Source organism: Squalius cephalus (assembly GCF_949319135.1).
Source record: "Squalius cephalus genome assembly, chromosome: 4".
In the NCBI taxonomy this organism is placed as follows: Eukaryota; Metazoa; Chordata; class Actinopteri; order Cypriniformes; family Leuciscidae; genus Squalius; species Squalius cephalus.
In genome coordinates, this window is record NC_137125.1 from 13,793,447 (window position 1) to 13,811,136 (window position 17,690).

At 39.2% G+C, this 17,690-nt stretch overlaps 1 protein-coding gene across 1 annotated transcript in view; it reads right to left on the reverse strand.

The window, feature by feature from the left end:
* Positions 1-9,836: 9,836 nt before the first annotated feature.
* LOC307157421 (uncharacterized protein) overlaps positions 9,837-17,690 on the reverse strand; it is a 38,554-nt gene continuing 30,700 nt past the window's right edge. Inside the window, exons 3-4 of the mRNA XM_079869359.1 lie at positions 11,947-12,249; positions 9,837-11,021 (exon numbers count right to left, since the gene is read on the reverse strand). Of these exons, the coding sequence (XP_079725485.1) occupies positions 10,867-11,021; positions 11,947-12,249 (458 nt within the window). The 3' untranslated portion in view covers positions 9,837-10,866. The remainder of the gene's footprint in view (positions 11,022-11,946; positions 12,250-17,690) is intronic.

Sequence of the window (17,690 nt, forward strand, 5' to 3'; positions counted from 1 at the left end):
AACGCCATCAGTAACAACCAGCCATACGAGGAAGAGCACTTTCTTTTAAGTTTAGTTGGTGCCTTGAGACGACTTCCCCCACGCGGTCGTTCTGAGGTTAAACTCAAATTCCAACAAATAGTACATGATGCAGAATTTAACAATCAATAAAACACTATCATGCACACATCAACGAACATACAGACAGACACATACACAAACACACACAAAAGTAACATTTGAAATAGGCACACCAAATTACTTCATATGTAAAACAAACAGTTTTTTATAAGGCAATTTAATGTATTTATCAATCTGTACATGGAAAGCTATCATTAAAATAATTATTAAAAGCATTCATCTTTTCCAGTCATTTATTTTCCTCTTTTGATTTAGACTACTAATTTTTTTTATTCTTTATGTGCAGCTTGTTAGTGAAAGGAAATATGCTAATTTTCTGAGGTTATGGGTGGCTCTTAAAAGAGCCCTTTTTTATTTTTAATTGGTGGTGGTCCTGGATGGTACTGATGGCAGTGGTCCTGATGGTGGTGGGAGTAATTATGAGGCTTGATGCAACTTCACCTGCTGGAGAGGAGAAGTAGGCGGTTATTTCCACTGCTTCCCTAGAGGCATTGTTGCTGCCTGCTCGCTGATTGTGCTGCATGGCAAACTGTGGCTCTGATGGCAGGGGGGCACAACTTACTTCCTCTTCATCAGCATCCTCATAACGTAGGAAATTGTGAAGGATGCAAGTGGCCTTCACCACTGCATCTGCCACTTTTGGTGAGACACCAAGCACTCTGTGGTAGAGTCTCCATTGGGCAGCAAGTATCCCAAATGTGCACTCCACCATCCGTCTCGCATGGGAAAGACGGTAATTAAACACACGCTTCTCTCTGTCGAAGTGTTTTCCTGGGTAGGGTCGGAGAAGGTGCCTCTTCAGAGGAAAAGCCTTGTCACCCACAAACACGTGGCACAGGCTGGGGGTCTTCTGCTCCTGGTAATGGTGCATCCTCTGGTAGGTCGAGCGTTCCCTGTTGGAGAGCCTTGCCAAATTCGGAGGCACAGAGGGTCCCGCCGTCACTGCTTTTCCCGTATGACCCCACATCCACCATCCGGAAAAGGTACCGGGCATCAACCACTGCTAGAAGGACTACGGAGAAGCTCCCTTTGTAATTGAAATACATGGACCCTGTTGAAGATGGGGCCTGTATTGTAACATGCTTCCCATCAATTGCTCCCAGACAGTTGGGGAAGTTCCACAGCCTATGGAAGTCTTCAGCAATCCTCTTCCAGTGATGTTGTTCAGGGAAGGGCATGTATTCCTGGACCAAGAGTGACCATATTGCCTCACACACTTCTTTTACCACCCTTGCCACTGTGCAGTAACCCACCCTGTAGCTAAAAGTGATATATCGGAATGAGTCTCCTGTTGACAGATATCTGAAATAAATACAGAAAAAAGTTGCAAAGGGCAATTAGTTATACATTAAATAAATAATCAATTTAAATCATACTCATCATTAGTTATAAATTCAATAAGACTTCTAGCCTATTTATATTATGCCTATTTATATAAAAGTCTATTCAATTATAAATGTGTTTGGATGTGTAAAATATCTTCAGTAGCTATCACTGAATCATAAATACCGGAAAGAAGTAAAATAAGATATGTTGTACCTCATATGCAGTGATGAATGTACGAAACTAACATTAAATAAATAAATGTCTACATGTAGCCTACAATTTTGAGTCACTTGTAACATTAACGTTACATTATTTGAGCTATTTTACTCCTAATTCACTATAGCAAAGAGACAAACACTGCATTTTTTTTTACTTCACTGCATTCACTTACAAAAGACTTTTAATTTTCAGCTCAATAACACAAAATATCACTTGAAATAATTTTGAAATAGCCTTATATGCACTTACCTCAGACAAATGCAAAGATGTTCTTCCGAGCTGATGGTCTCCCGGTAGTTTGTGTCTCTCTTCGAAATAGAAGGTCCAATTTTCCGGAACAACATCTCAAACTGTGTCCTGCTCATCCAAAAATAATCCTTGAACCGGCTGCCGTCCAACTTTAGTTCTTGGACCAGACGATGGTACTCTCCGAGATGTTTTCTCGCTCTCAAGATCTCATGAACCCACATAGACCTGCGCGTCCGTCCTCTCTGTGCCATGTGCCCAGAGTATGGGGCCCCAACTCTGCTTGTGACAGTTCAATTCACTTTGTATGCTATTTAGCTTAGAAAAAAAGTTAACAATCACATTCATAATTATAATAATAATAATAAATGCATAGTAGCAAATACCTTGTCAAGAGTGTCTACTCCACTTTTGGTTTTGTTGTAATCCAAAATCATTTGAGGCTTCCTGTCCTCTCGCTCGCTGATTTGTTGGCTCTTTGTGGACGATGTTCATGAGAAGCACTTTTTTTTTTTTTTTTGCACAATATGACACGATGCTATGTGACTCCATGAAAGCAAACAGCGATGAATTACTACTCGCTTGCCCTGGTTTCTCTCAGGCTGTGCTGTGTACACCTGCATATTCCAGCAGAACTTGTTTTGGTATCACAGGCTGGGCATCTTGATGCCATATTTTCCAGGCTTGCTTGGGATGTATTTCCTGAAAAAGCACCGTCCCCTGAATGGAACCAGGCACTCATCCACCGTCACATTGGATCAAACCTTTCAAGGCCCAGAAAGGAGTAGGGCTGTCAATCTTTTGGGTAGACAGCAAATCGTTTTGATTCACGATTCTTAAGGTCACTGCGCACAAAAAGTATTCTCGTCACTTCAACATTAGGGTTGAACCACTGGAGTCACATTGACTATTTTAAAGATGTCTTAAATATCTTTCTGGGCCTTTAAAAGTTGTTATGTTGCAGCCTGTGGGGGTTATGCACCCAATAATAATACAAAAAATATTGATATGTTTTTAAAGTACCTGCAGCACGGCATCCATTTTAGTCTTCAAAATCCAGCCTAGTTCTTCCACTTTGCAAGTAAATATTCACAAAGGTTTAGGAGTGTACCGTGATTTCAAGCTACATTATCGAAGCTTTAAATGCAGCATATTTAAACTGAAAATATAGCCTTAAGAAAGTAGAAAAGCACCACTTGCACTGAAAATGCATGAATGCTTACAAAGATTCTGCTACAAGGAGCCTTAAGTTGATCTGTAAGAAGAAAAATAAATTGTTACATTATGCACTCTCCCTTTAAACCCAAACTCGAGAAATATACCAAATGATACTATAAATAGTTCATAAAGCCCTTGGACTGGAAGTCTAATTGTGGTCTCATTTAAGATAAAAGTCAGTTTGTTGTCATTGTCAGAAGTAATTACAATCATTAAAGAAAAAATATTTCAAATTCATTTAAAATGTATGATTATAAATCTCAATTCTTACAGATTAAAATCATATTTTTTCTCCACACTCACTTAAAAAACGCCATGGAGTGGTTGAAACAATTTTATACTTGATCTGATGCGATATAGACATATACTACTGCGATTAACACTGCATTATAAATATATTATATTCTTATTAACATACTCGAAATGGACTGATGAACAAGATAATACCGCCGCAATAAAGTTGTCTTCATGTTTCCCTCTGGCTTTGAGTATTAATGCAATATTACATCACGCCATTTTGTTAAAAAAAAGAAGATACTTTTCTAGAAATTTGAAGTAAACATACAAGAATTTAAATAATCATATATTACAATATGTTTAGAAAGATTTCATTTGAAAAGTTTTAAAAAGTTCAGTCTATGCTCAAGCCATAGTCTTAACAAAACGGAGCACATTGGAGATAAGACAATCGTTCATATTTTCTCAACAGAACAAGTCTTATAAATAGACTTCTTTGAAGCGATGAACACAACTGGTCTATTCTGAATGAGCTCATTTAAGAAACGTATAACTTAGTAAGGCTTATCTCTGTATGTGACTGACGTTCAACCGCTCTGTCAAAATGTTGTCTGATCACTACCGTTCACTTTCAAATGAAATGGTGTCTCTAAATAAAACCCCATAATCGAACTAATAATAGCCTTTTTTCCTTAATTGTATTAGCTTATTATGTTCCTCAAATCAAGCCTCAAAATTGCACACGTTTCCTTAAATAAAAGAGGGAAATATATCTCTGGGTTTTATAAGTGAAATCTTCTCAAGACACCAAGACAAGCAACATGTATATAGTCGAGAAAAAATTGTGTGACCAATCCCAAATTTCACACAGTTCTGCACAGACTCGTCTGTTCTCCGGGTGGCATGTGTTTCAGGAAACATTATTTTTCGTCTCACATATGATCCCTCCTGTGTGCAACGATCACAACCATGCTCCTCTCTTTGTTTTATTAATGATCATGCAGGAGTATCACAAATAATCAGTCCAGGGACAAAGGAAATGTCCTCTCATCTACAGTGAAACCTTGTTCTAGAGTGGAAACCTCCTCAGGAAAGTCTTGGAGATTGATTAGGATTGTGTGGTTTGCAGTTTCCACAAAAGACCTTTATAACAATTGGATCCCTTTCAAAGGGACGTTTCCTGAAATTAGCCAAAAGATGCTTTGGAGAACTTCTGAATAACTGCAGTCCTATTCACAAATGTTTTATGCAATATTCCAATTTTGTGCATAATGTATATTCACAACTTTGAATGGAAACATAGCTAATGTGTGACGGATGACGTTTTTGATGATTATGGCTTACAGCTATGAAAACCTTTTCACAATATTCAAATTTTGAATTTGAGGTTTTCATAAGCTGTAAGCCATAATCATCAAAATTATAACTAATATAAAGGCTTGAAATATCTCACTTTGTATGTAATGAGTCTATATAATATATTAGTTTCACCTTTTAAGTTGAATTACTGAAATAAATTATCTTGTGCACAATATTATTAATTTTCGAGTTTCACCTGTAGATGGGAATGGGGGGTGCAAGCGCTGTCCTGGGGGGTGTCTCAGTGAGGCAAGCTTTTGACCGTCAGAAATATACCATGATGAAGGATTGCATCACCAGCCTTATACCGTAGGTGCCGAGGTGTGGTTTAAAAACCCAGTGGAGAGCCGCATGAAGCTGGCACCCCAGTGGAAGGGACCTTACGAAAACTGGGGCTGACATATCAGATAGAGAGAAAGTGCATTATAATAGGTTGTGGCCTAATACACTGCCTGTTACTTCAGGCAATCTGTCAAAAACATACATACAGCACTTTTAAACCTGATGTCTTTAGGGGAAGTCAGGGACAGTTGATCATCTGCCACTCCTCTACAACCCAGGGCCAGATATCACAGAGGACCTACGCCTGGTGCCTTTCAGAGGTCTCTCCCCCTTCAAGCAGTACTTGTCTATTAAATCAGGCAAGTACGCTATCAAAATATGGGCAGCATGTGATTCAAAATCCAGTTATGCTTTAGAGGATGCAGGTTTATACCAGAAAAGCTGCAAGTGGGCTGACAGAAAGAAATCAAGGGATGTTGGACTTAACAAGGTCTCCGGGGTCACACAGTCATGTGCAACAATTTTTTCACTTTGTATGCTCTTGGTAATGAGCTGCTACAAAGGAAAAAGGCAATGGTAGGCAGGGGCGTCATGCAAGCCAAAATTCTGGGGGGGCACAATCTGAGACATTGCAATTGTTTTCTGACGGGTGATATGGATCATGTTAGGAGGGGTCAGGGGGTTTCTCCCCCTGAAAATTTTTTAATTCTGGCTGCTAAACATACCATTTCAACGCAGTTTGGGAGGGACAGAAATACCTTAACGGAGCTAGCAGCAACCCTCCTCTATCTGAGGACTAAGTTAAAGTATCTATTTTGTAAGTTTATGTAAAAGACAGGTTGATGAAAGAACTGTAAGCTCAAATTCAAAAGCTTTTGAAGTCTACTTCATTAAAGCATGTTTGCCTATCTTTTTTCACTGCATTTGAATGAGCTGCCTGATCCGTGAAGAACCGTGAATAACAGTCAATGGGAGAAACATCAAGTCGATGCCTTGATAACGTTAGGTTGGATTTTGCAGTTAGCCTACAACAAATTTAACTCCCTCGTTTCTATGAAACTGAAAACAATTGAACCAGCTGGAGACTTTGACACAAGACAAAACAGAACAGATGTTTCAAAAACGATCAGATAACGTTACTATGGCTTTGTATGGCAGTAACGTTAGCCAACTAGTTTACGGTTAGACTAGACTAGCTATCGATAACGTTACACTGACACAACTTAAGTTAATGCTCTGAATTCACAGCTAATATCAAATCCATAACTTTTTGATCAAGTTAAAATTTCCAAGCCAACCACAAATAATCCCACTACCTTTTAATATCATCTGATAACTAATTCAATGCTGATTTGTTGCTTTGCCCACTTACCACTTCAAGACCATCTGTAAAACATTGCCAGCTCAACGTGCGAGACGATTGAGTTGCTTGAACATACACAGCAAAGATTCTAGATATATATTAAAATATATTGTATGATACTGAACTGAGTTTGAAGACTGTGGGAATGGCAGTTTTTTTTTTCTTTGTTTACAAACATTGTCTGGTTCAGGAGGGTCACAGACTGCAGCAGCTTTGTTGGTGTGTGGAGGCTGAATAGAGAGGTTGTGTGGATGTATTCAGAGCAAATTTCAAAAATTACAGTAGATTATGGCCATGTCAGTGCTTTACGAGACAGGGAGGGTGAACACAGACAATATTTTGTCTGCTGTTGCATGTTTTCCTGAAATGGAGAATTTTTTTATCTGATGAAAATGTTAAAATCCCCATTCATTGTACAAGTGCTGACCGTGACAGTATGTACGTATGATGTTGATGGGGTGGTTGTGCAGGTCAAGGAGTTGTGTGTGGTGGTTGGACGTGTACACTATGTCTTTCTTCCAGAGTTTCATGTGCACATGTTGAGTGAGCATTTTGACATTCTGAGGAAGCATGTTAATCTGAGCACATTGTCACAAAATCACATACATGCTCTGCATAACTGCAGTGGTTGGACGCTGGGCCATGTTGAAGGTGGTTATTTCCTGAACATATCAGTTGTTCCCCAAAAAAATGGCACAATTGATGACATGTTCATTGACAAGCATACTGCCAAGGTTAAAACCTCAGACATCTTAAATGCAGTTGTTGCTCATTTTAAGTGTGCGCTGCGTACAATGGCCCCACGCACTATGGATCGGCCATCCATGCTCAAGGCCAACTTTCATGATGTGTCACGATTTAATGTTCTTGACGGTGACCAAGGCTTTGTTTTCATGCTGCTGCAAAGGAGCATTTCTGAGGTGACCAAAGGGCTGAACATTGATGTTATGTTGACATTGAGCATGTTTGGCCAGAAAAGCGAGGATATGATTGACTATAGTGGATTCATGGATACCAAGTACATTGTGTCTGTGTCTTTGCATACAGCATGCAATATTCACTCGAAAGACCCGCGGATCCACTTAATGTGGTCACGATATGGTGTCCAGGAGGTGGTGGGCAACAGAGGCAGTTTGTTTTCAGCTGTTTGTATGAATGAGACGGCCAACTTCTCCTCAAACCTTGATCACAGAGGTCTTGACATCTCCAGGGCACTTCGGGGGTGTTTAAGGAGGTGGATCTTGGCTACACACTAACCTTTGTTCAGATGTATGCTACTACACCTCACAATAGGTTATCCAAGGTCAGTGTGCACCCAGTAAGTGGGTGCTTGGTTAATTGTGGGTCGTGTCACCCAAGGCACCTGAAAAACGATGTGGTCGAGGGCAGACACATATCTTACCTATATGTCTGATCTCTGTTTAAAGTTTGGCCCAACAGTTAAGGCTAGAATTGAGCAGGTTGCTCTTTTCGAGGAGGACATCATACATGCCATGGATAGTGAGTCGACCTTCGATGAGGAAGGGTTGTTGAATTTGATTGGGAACAAGCCTTTACTTGTTCCTTTCACCGACGTCGATGGTGATGCTGGGGCCATGTGTGTAGTACAGAACGTGGCCAAGCACATGGTGGGGAAGCTCAGGTCACTCTTCGAAAACTATACAGGAAAGGGTGGCTATGAACAGACATGGGCAGCTTATCAGTGCGAGCTAGGCCTGGAAGAACTGTTCTTCGGCCACCCGTTCTCTAATCGGGATTTCAAGTACAGTGTGAGTCTGGGCACCAGCTCTGACCAAACCAAAAGCCTCACATGTCAGCGTGGGTTTGCTGGTTTTGCCCCTGCCAGCAGTGTGAGTGCTGGACTTGCTCCACCTCCCCTAGAGCACTGGACTTGTAATGAGACCCAGCAGAGCAGAATTCTCCGGCTCTTTAGATTTTCTGAATCTGTGAGTGCGGGAATGGGTGTTGCGGGGGCTGAGCTGGTGATGCTTCTCCTTTGTGATTTATTTGATCGCAATGATCGTATACCCATCTCGTCCCTGCAGAATCGCAGCTGCCCGGGTACACTGAAGGGCTTCATGTCTGTCCAGGGTCTCTGTGAGACCCTGGAAGGTGAAGGTTTGTTTGTGTATCCACACACCTTCTGCAGGGCAAAAGACATGATGTCCCAAGCAGGCCATGATGTCAAAGCGTCCTTAAAGTGTGGAATACGCGGACACAAGCTGCGTTTTTTCCCAGCTTTGAAATTTTACAGTCTCCATAACAACAAGAGAGTTAGTTGGAACTTTAAAGATTACTGGGAGATCTATGACACTGCTAATGAACCGTCGGTGGAGGCACGAGCTGTGAGCCTGGTCAGCGATGTGTGTCTGGAGATGGAGCAGAGGGGGCTCAGTTTCATCAGAAACACTACTAAGTATATGGAAAATGGCATGCCTTGGGTAAAGGATGTGCTGCAGAGGCTGCCGAAAACTCTGACTGACCACCAGGAGCTTGTCAGAGTTATGACTTTTGTCAGCTCGATTGCCATGATACAGAACGGGGACTTCATATGCTTTGACAAACTTAGAGTTCTCCTTGAGGAGCTTCCTCTGACCCAGGCACGTTTGAGGACTCTACAGGTCCTGTCACGTTTTCTGTTGCCCAGGATGTACAGTTTGAAGCTGTGGGCCTTACATGAGACCATACCTCACAAGCTAAGGGTCACAGCTGCTTCTGATGCACCAAAGGTTTCTGTGGCAGGAAATACCGTGTCTGAGCCGGTGGAAGAGGAAGTGGTTGAGCTTGAGTGTGCAACTGAGGTGGAAAATGTGAGAAAGCTTGTTACACGCTTTCTGCCTGTGAACTGCTCCCTCAGATGGAGTAGTATGGAACTGGCACTTCTTGAAATTAATCCAGAAGTGCCTTATAAACAGGCTTATGCAAAGTACATTGTTGAGTGTCAGTCCACGAGTGTTCCTGTGCGCAGCTACAACGCGTTCTGCAGGAAACGCAATACAATGTTGAACGGTTAGGGTGGGTTATTTATATAGGTTTAGTGTGGTAGGGTTAGTAATTATAATAGGGTTAGTGTATGTTAGGGTTATTAATTAGTATTAATTTGTAGTTGTTAGGATTAGATGGTGGTGTTGGTGGTTAGGGTTAGGCTTATGTCATTTTTTTATATAAGCCAGTGAGTGTTAGGTGTGTTCTGTGTTGTATTTTTGTAAAAAAAAGAAAAAAAAAAGAAATATTCTATATATATAAACAGTCAGAAAGAACCAGCTGTCGGTTCTCCTCTCTCTTTGTTTTCATGGATACTCTCATAAAGCATACTCTCGTCTCGTCCTGTCAGAAAGAAAAGTCCTTGTAATGAGCATGTGTTACTCAGAAGCGGAAGTACCCGATAAGAAGCCCGATAATCATGGACTACAACAGGGCCAAAGGAGGAGTCGACAACTTAGACAAGGTATTTTACTTTATTTTTAGGTATTTTTAGCATTTTTATTTATTATTTCTTTATTAAAAATGTACATTCAATGTCAAATTTAACTTTTACAATCAGTGGGAGTAATTTTATTGTCTAAAGGAGCTAATTATTGTATTGTTATTCATTATTGCTGTCCACCTTACTAACTTGAATTACATAAATCTGTCACTTCAACAAATACAAAACTAAAAATGCTCAAATTTAGTTTCTTCTTCTTCAAAAAAGATTTTTGTAATGTCTTAACATGTACCTAAATGGATAAAGAAGCAAACTGACTTCAAATGGGACTATAGGAACCAGCTCATTTGCTGTATATAGAGCTAGAAGGCCAAAACAATTTTTTGTAACATGACCACAAGAGGTCGGCAAAGACACCAAATGTGAGGTTTACTGAGATGCTTTAAAAGGATATGCATGCTATTTATTTGTAATAATGTGTAGAATGTTCTGGTTTATATTAAAATTATTGATAAAAATCAAGGAATTTAGAGGTAAATAAAATAAAAAATAACAAAAAAAATCTAAAAACATAGCATTAAAAAGTAGAAAAAAATACGATCAAAATGAAATTATATAAGCTTACAGGACAAAAAAATAATAATAATAATAATAATTGTTTTGTAATCTTAGGGCTTCAGGTAATTTTGACCAGCGAGGGAAGGATGAGGTTTTTGTTCTCAAATCATCTTCTAAGGGTGAAAATGAGCTACTGATAAAGCAACATCAATACCAGCAGATGCATATATAAATCCATTAAAAATAAATGAAGATTTATCAATAACAAAAAAAAAGATGTAATAAGAAATAAATCATCTATGTTCCTTGTGTGGGAATTTGAGCTGGATTCTCAGAATTCAGATTCAGAATATGATCAAGATTGCATAGGTGTATGTGTTCTGGGAATTTTGGCTGTTAACAGTATAACATTTAAAGCCACTTAAATGAATGAACTGACTTGAAAAAAGATTCGTTCATTTTGATGAAAGAGGTCAAACAAGAGAGTCAGAAAAATATGAACTTCCCATCACTACTGATGTGGGAATTTGAGCTGGATTCTGTTCAGCTCTTCTGGATCTGATGTCGTAAACAGCACAACAATAGCAACCACAGCAGCCACGCCCACCAGCGAAGTGACGACCAATCGGATCACGGCTTCAGCAGCATCACAACCGTGGACTGAGTCTGAGGAGTAAAAGCATGAAACTGATATCAGCTCAGTGAACGAATGCTAATATCAGGAATATCAGCGCTGCTGTAAGACTGAAAATACTGGTTGAGGCCCTGATCTGAGACAAATGGCTAATTACCATTTGACCTCCCCCATACGACCTCACTTCCGCAAACTACTAAGAACTCACACAAGAATATGGTTTAATGTGAATGCTTATCATTGACTGTTATGTTTTTGGTGTCATTTGAAATGTCTCAAAGTGAGTGGTACAGATATCTCATATCCAGATAGATAAAATAAAAGGTAATTAGGTTTTAAGAGTTTATGGATAACTGACTTACAAAGGAAGGTGGTCTCTCAAGCAAATGGTCACCCACCCCCATGAAGGTGCGACCACTGCATGCAAATTTCTTTTGTTAGCACATGTTTCCATGTGAAAGAGGTCTGACTATTTAATGAGATGCAGCAGAGAGTTCGGGGCCTTTTCTGTATTTCAGATCGGTCCGTTAGGCTGAGAGATATAGATCTCTCAGCCTCACGTATTTCTTAATGTTGGGTTTGCATCTTCTCTCTATTCCAGAGCATTTGATGTTTTGTATCGATTATCTTTGAATTGATTATGGAATTGGCATGATACATTTACCTGACATAATAAATTGTTACATTTGATTATTCTAACTGACTTTGATATTATTTTCATTGAAGAGTTAAACGGAATAGTCAAACATTCACCCATGATTAATGATCCACAGATATCATTAAAACCCTTTCATTTATGGAGTCAGATGAAATAAACGAGAGAATACATAACTAAATGTATTGTAAATTTAACCAACCAATACTTTGCATGAGTGAGGACAGAGCACGTGATAACCTTCCCTGTGTTATTGGTGAACCGGCGATTGGACCAATTTCACGGGCCTTACACTGCCGTACCTGAACATGTGTGACAGAGTTGAGTGATGTCCAGATGTTGAGTCTGCTCAGTGAATGAACCGTTCAATACAGATCTGTATGGTTTTTTATCCTGATAGTCCACCTCCAGAGGCAGAGAGAGACTGATGCTGAGATCAGACACACTGATGCTGAACAATAAACCGTTTCCTTTGTACCAGGAGAGAGTCACATGACTCACATTCACAGCTGAACACAGCAATGAACATCTGGACACTGATGATGATGATGATGATGATGAAGTTTGAGGACAGTAACTGAAGATGACAGGAACAGGTAGAGGTACTGGAAAACATGAAAGAATAAAGATAACATGATGATAAATGAAGATGATCTGATTACCCAGCTAACAGGAAACATTCTCATAACTTTGGCTAACGTTCTGGCAATGTTCTCTCAAAGTTATGAACAAACGTTCCTACTGTAACGTTAATATAGAGATTATTGAAGACCAGATAACATTGAACAATGTTCTCAAACGGTTAGCACAAAAATGTTATTTATAAATTATATGTTTTTTAAATGTCCTCATAATGTTGGGAGAAAACATTTTTAGAACATTCTTGGGAACATCCTTTAAACATTAAAATGACAACCAACTTCATATGAATAAGGTTGTGTGCGCTGTTTTAAAAGAACATCATTGTAACGTGGAAAAGTTCTGTTACCTGTCCAGTAGTTATTGTTACTAACTTTCCACTTAAATTTATGTAAAATTTGTGTTCTTAGAAAAATTCTTAGAATTAAACACTTTTGACAATACGTGATTATTACATGAACATTGTTTGAAGTCTTTGATTAATGTTCTCATCGTGTTGGCAGAAAACATTCTTTGAACAAATTTCTTCGAATGTCATTTAAAATATAAAGGATCACTAACTTTCTGGCATAAAATGGCTGACAAGTAGCCTGGGTGCCAGCCCGAATCCCGCCCACAACATTTTTTGGTCGGGAAGTTCGGTCTGGACTCGATCCGTTGAGGAGTAATTATGATCCCAGAAGGCCGAGCCAATCAAATTGCCAGGGCGGGCTTTAATCGATGATGGACAGATGATCTGCGGTTACGAAATCATACCCCCCCGGTCTATCCAATTCAGTGTTTCCCACAGAATTAGATTCTATTTGCGGTGGTGTGGTGTTTGGGGACCGGGGACCGGGGACCGGGGGGGGTGGGGGGGGGGGGGTGATTAAGTTAAATATATCATATATATATATATATATGTATAATGTTTATATATATATCATATATTTTTATTGACAAGTACACATTCCCATTGCCAACACTTAGTGTCAGATAACTTAAAGACTTTGCCATTGCTACACTTTCTATGCTATGACTGCTCCACAGACTTTTTGTTGCAAATTTTGCTCACACACAAACCTGGAACTGGACACACACACACACACAAACTCACAAACGTACTGACACACTCAAACACAGGCTCACACACACACACTCACACATTCAAAAAGACTCACACACACAGATTCAAACACAGACACACACTCACACACTTAGACCCAAACACAGACTCAGACACACACAGGCTCACACACACACACCAAACTGGACCTGGAGGTGGACACACACAGACTCAGACACACACACACGCACACTTGGAGATTGAGGTGGACAAAAACCAACACACACCAACCTGAACCTGGAGATAATAATAATATAATGTCTAGTCTGGTGGCTGTGATATGAACCTACCAACGTCCGTTGCAATGATTTTTGGAATGACTGATCGCGAGAGGAACAAATTACGTTTTAGTCTCATAACATCGGTTAATGGAAACGCCGTCATTTCGCAATAGTTGTAACGTTAAATTGATATTTAGAAGAAAAAAAAAATCGCAATAGTTTTGCGCGAATCTGTAATGAAACGTGACCGCGCTTAACATCTAGACAACTTCTCAGAGTTATGTTGAGCAACAGTGTTCATTATACTAACCATTCAACTCCGGATTGATTCTGGAATCTTCGCTGGGGGAATAAGCATTAAGCACCGGCAACAATCCGCCCTCTACATGCTCATGTTTTGATTCAGATCGTGCGGTAAGAGAAGGAGGGGCTAGTCGTGCCTCCATTGTCAGTTTGTGAGAGAGAGGGGGAGCAGGCAGCGCGAATAAAATACAATTTTACCCATATTAAATAGTTAAAAAATCTGAATCAATCCGTGGCGGTCAGCGTTGATATGTGGCGGGCCGCCACAAATTAATGAATGTATGGGAAACCCTGCAATTGAGTGCAGAGTTGTTTTTTTTTTTCCTGGTTTGGTTGAGATACGCCCCATAATCAAATATGAGTATGATGAAGTCAGGCTCGCTGACAAGCATTTTACAAAGCAAAATCCCATGAGTTTCATGACAAACGCTCAGTGTTCATGTGTCCACACTACAGATTGTTCAATTACACTGAAGCAGTGTTGGAGTTAATTGAATTATTGAGTATTAGTGATGAAACACTGAAACAAAGAGGCACAAACATTTGATGTCACCATTGTGGTGATCAGTGTTTCCTGTATTTAGGCTCTTGACACTTGATTGTTCTGTTCTGCTAGTTTTTTTCTCCAGCTGCTTGAACAGTGTGTTCAGAAAACTAAAGGCAGAATAACATCAGACGATGTTGGCTGTAAGTTAATGTCATTTGTGAAGTGGTTTGATTCACTGATCTGGTTTGTCACAATTGTTGAGGTTTGTATGGAGTGTCTCAACTTTTTTACAAGTGGTTGTAGCATTTTTGGAAAATCTCTCAGAGACCCCTTCAGTTTTACAAGTAACCTTCGTATCACAATGGCCATATTTATTACTTTTTAAAAAAATATTCTTTAAAGCTTCAACTTCATGACTATTTAAATAAGTTAACTGCTTATTAAAGCAGGCATGTTGATCTGACTTTTTAATCAATATCTTTATCAATGCACAAATATTCTGTGAAAACACTACTTCAATTGCTAAAGAGAAAGAAGTTAACAAAAGTCAAGCGTCAACTAAAGTAAACACTGATTTTCAAATAAAACTTATTTTCAACCAAACATCAACTAAAGATTTAGGAACATCGTAGTGACATTAGGGCTGTCAACTTTAGTCGTTTAGTCGACTAATCGGTCGATGCCGTCTTGGTCGACTGACATTCTCATTGGTCGACCAGTTGCATAATTTTTTTTTTTTTTCACCAATAAATAAATTTTCATTGATTTACTCCTTGATATGTATTCCTTTATAAGCAGTTATATATTACTGTATTCTAAATATAATTAGCCTCCTATGTTTTATCCCCAACTTTAAATGCTTTAATTTAGGCTATTTTGTAACAGCGCCACAGTTTAGCGCACCACGTAGAACACTCGGGAACCGCACCTGTGGCTGGCTGCACTGCTGCTTCGCGCTCAGTAAGGAATTTAGGTAGTTTTGCTGTATTCATTCAGTTAGAACCAGTGCTTAATTTGTAAAGTGGGAGGTCCCGGAGTGCAAAGGAAAGGTGGATCCGGCGATTTAAAACGGGGGTTGGAGGTAACGGAACAAGTAAGGAATAATTGACGACAGGCCGTTGAATTATTAGAAAAATAATGCACACCCGAGGTGGTAATGCGATCACGACGCGAATCGGAGTTATTAAATTTTTTAAATTATTATTAAATTGAACAAGCGCAACATTCAGCATTCAATCAAATATTTTAAAAGATGTAGGCTATTATTAATAATGTTATTTCAACATAATATCTCGTTATTTCGACATAATATGTGTGCGTGCAAAAAGCAAGATGTGCATAAATCCGGAGACGAGTGCCGATGTTGACGATCGCCATCTCCGTGAACGAGCCGAGAAATGCACATAATGGATCATAATCAGAGAGTAGCCTATTTCTTTTTTCTTTTTGAATTATTTCGTTTAAAGACATTTTAAGCTTTGTGTATTTGATGTATTCCTCATGTCTGTGTGAAGCATACACTTAGTTTCGTTAAGTTAGGATGAGATGCGCTCCAGTTAACGTGCAATGTGACCGCGCGGGCGCCCGATTATATTGTCTGTTATACCGTATTTGCTTCTTATTTATTACAAAACAAAACGAAAATAAACCTATAGGCCTTCCTTCTATACAGCCTATTATTATGATTGTTTTTTAGGCTATTTGGGGTTTTTGTGTGTTTGTTTTAAAATGCCTAGATCGGCTGGACAAAAGTTAACCCATAGCTTTGAAAGTAAAGAAGAATATAAGTTACAGTATAAACGAGAGCTTTTGTTAGGTTTTTTCATTATTTGGCAATTTTAGCAGTTATATTTTTTGTAGCGTGTGGTGTGGTCAGGTGCGCGATTGTGACTGTCACTACCCAGATAGCACACGTACATCGCGGAGACGTCTTTGAAAGATCGTAGCGTCTGGTAAACATCGCATTCGAACGACCGTTTTTTAATATTAATGAGCCGTCTTCCTTACCTCTATACGATGTCTATACGATGAATCTTAAATATTTTAAATTGCATGCTGCCACGCGGATCGAGCAGATCAGACGCAGCCGCGAGTGTCTGGCTTGCATTGTGCCACTCGCATCCAAAACACGGAATATATATATATATTTAAATAATTATACATACATGGCTCATTGTTCGTCGTTGATCAGCATACAATTCGACAAGCATTAAAAACATTGTTGCATTTTCCCCTTACCAGTACATGTGAAAACAAAACTGAGTTTTACCGAAGAGATTTTGTGTTGGCTAATGCAGTTTCACCATTTTTTCATTTTGTCTTACTACATATATTTACGAAGGACACTTAGCTTTTTTTTTTTTTTCAGTACAGAAAAATATATTAGCATTACACACATGGATTTATTTAAATAATGCTTTCAATGATTTGTTAAGGGCAACTTTATCCTTACTGGATACAAATCTGAATGTATTTTGCAGAAAGCATAAATTAGACCCTTAGACTACCATGCCTGGCTGCTGCTTAGAACGTAAAGTGTAGCATAACAAGCTTGATAATTTGAGTAACAATTTAATTTATTCCATGATCCATGGCTTTGTGTCAGGTGGTTCTTTGACTATGCCATGCACGGAAATAGTTAAACACACACCAATCCATTTTCATATTTTGTTCCAAATAATGATGCTTACAAACTCCCAATGAGCAAGGCAAAGCTGGCAATGGTTAAGAAAACCCTTGTAGATATACGAGGAAGAAGCCTTAGGAGTAAACAATATGCAAATGTTAATTTGATTCATATTACCTCACATATTTAATATTTAATGACATTTACTTTCCAGAGAGTTGATTCAACTTTAAATATATTAAAAAAATTAAGGACACAATATACACAATGTAATGTAGTAACTGCTGAGAGCATAAAGGTGAATAATATAGTCACAAAGTCTGGCTTCTGCTGATGAGCTGGTGCTGATTGGAGGATCTTGGAGCGATATGACACAGAACTTACTCCTGCTGGACGAGTTCTGCCAGAACACCTTCACGAAAGATCCCTTCCCTAGGAAGTGTTGCAGCTACCATAATACCGTTCTCAAAGATTATAATGAGCTTTAATAGAACAATCTAAAACATTTAATAGAACAATCTAAAACACCAGGGGTGGTGATGGCGCAGTGGATAAGACACATGCCTTTGGTGTGAGAGACCCGGGTTCGAATCCACTGTGAGACACCATGTGTCCCTGAGCAAGACACTTAACCCCTAGTTGCTCCAGAGGCGTGCGACCTCTGA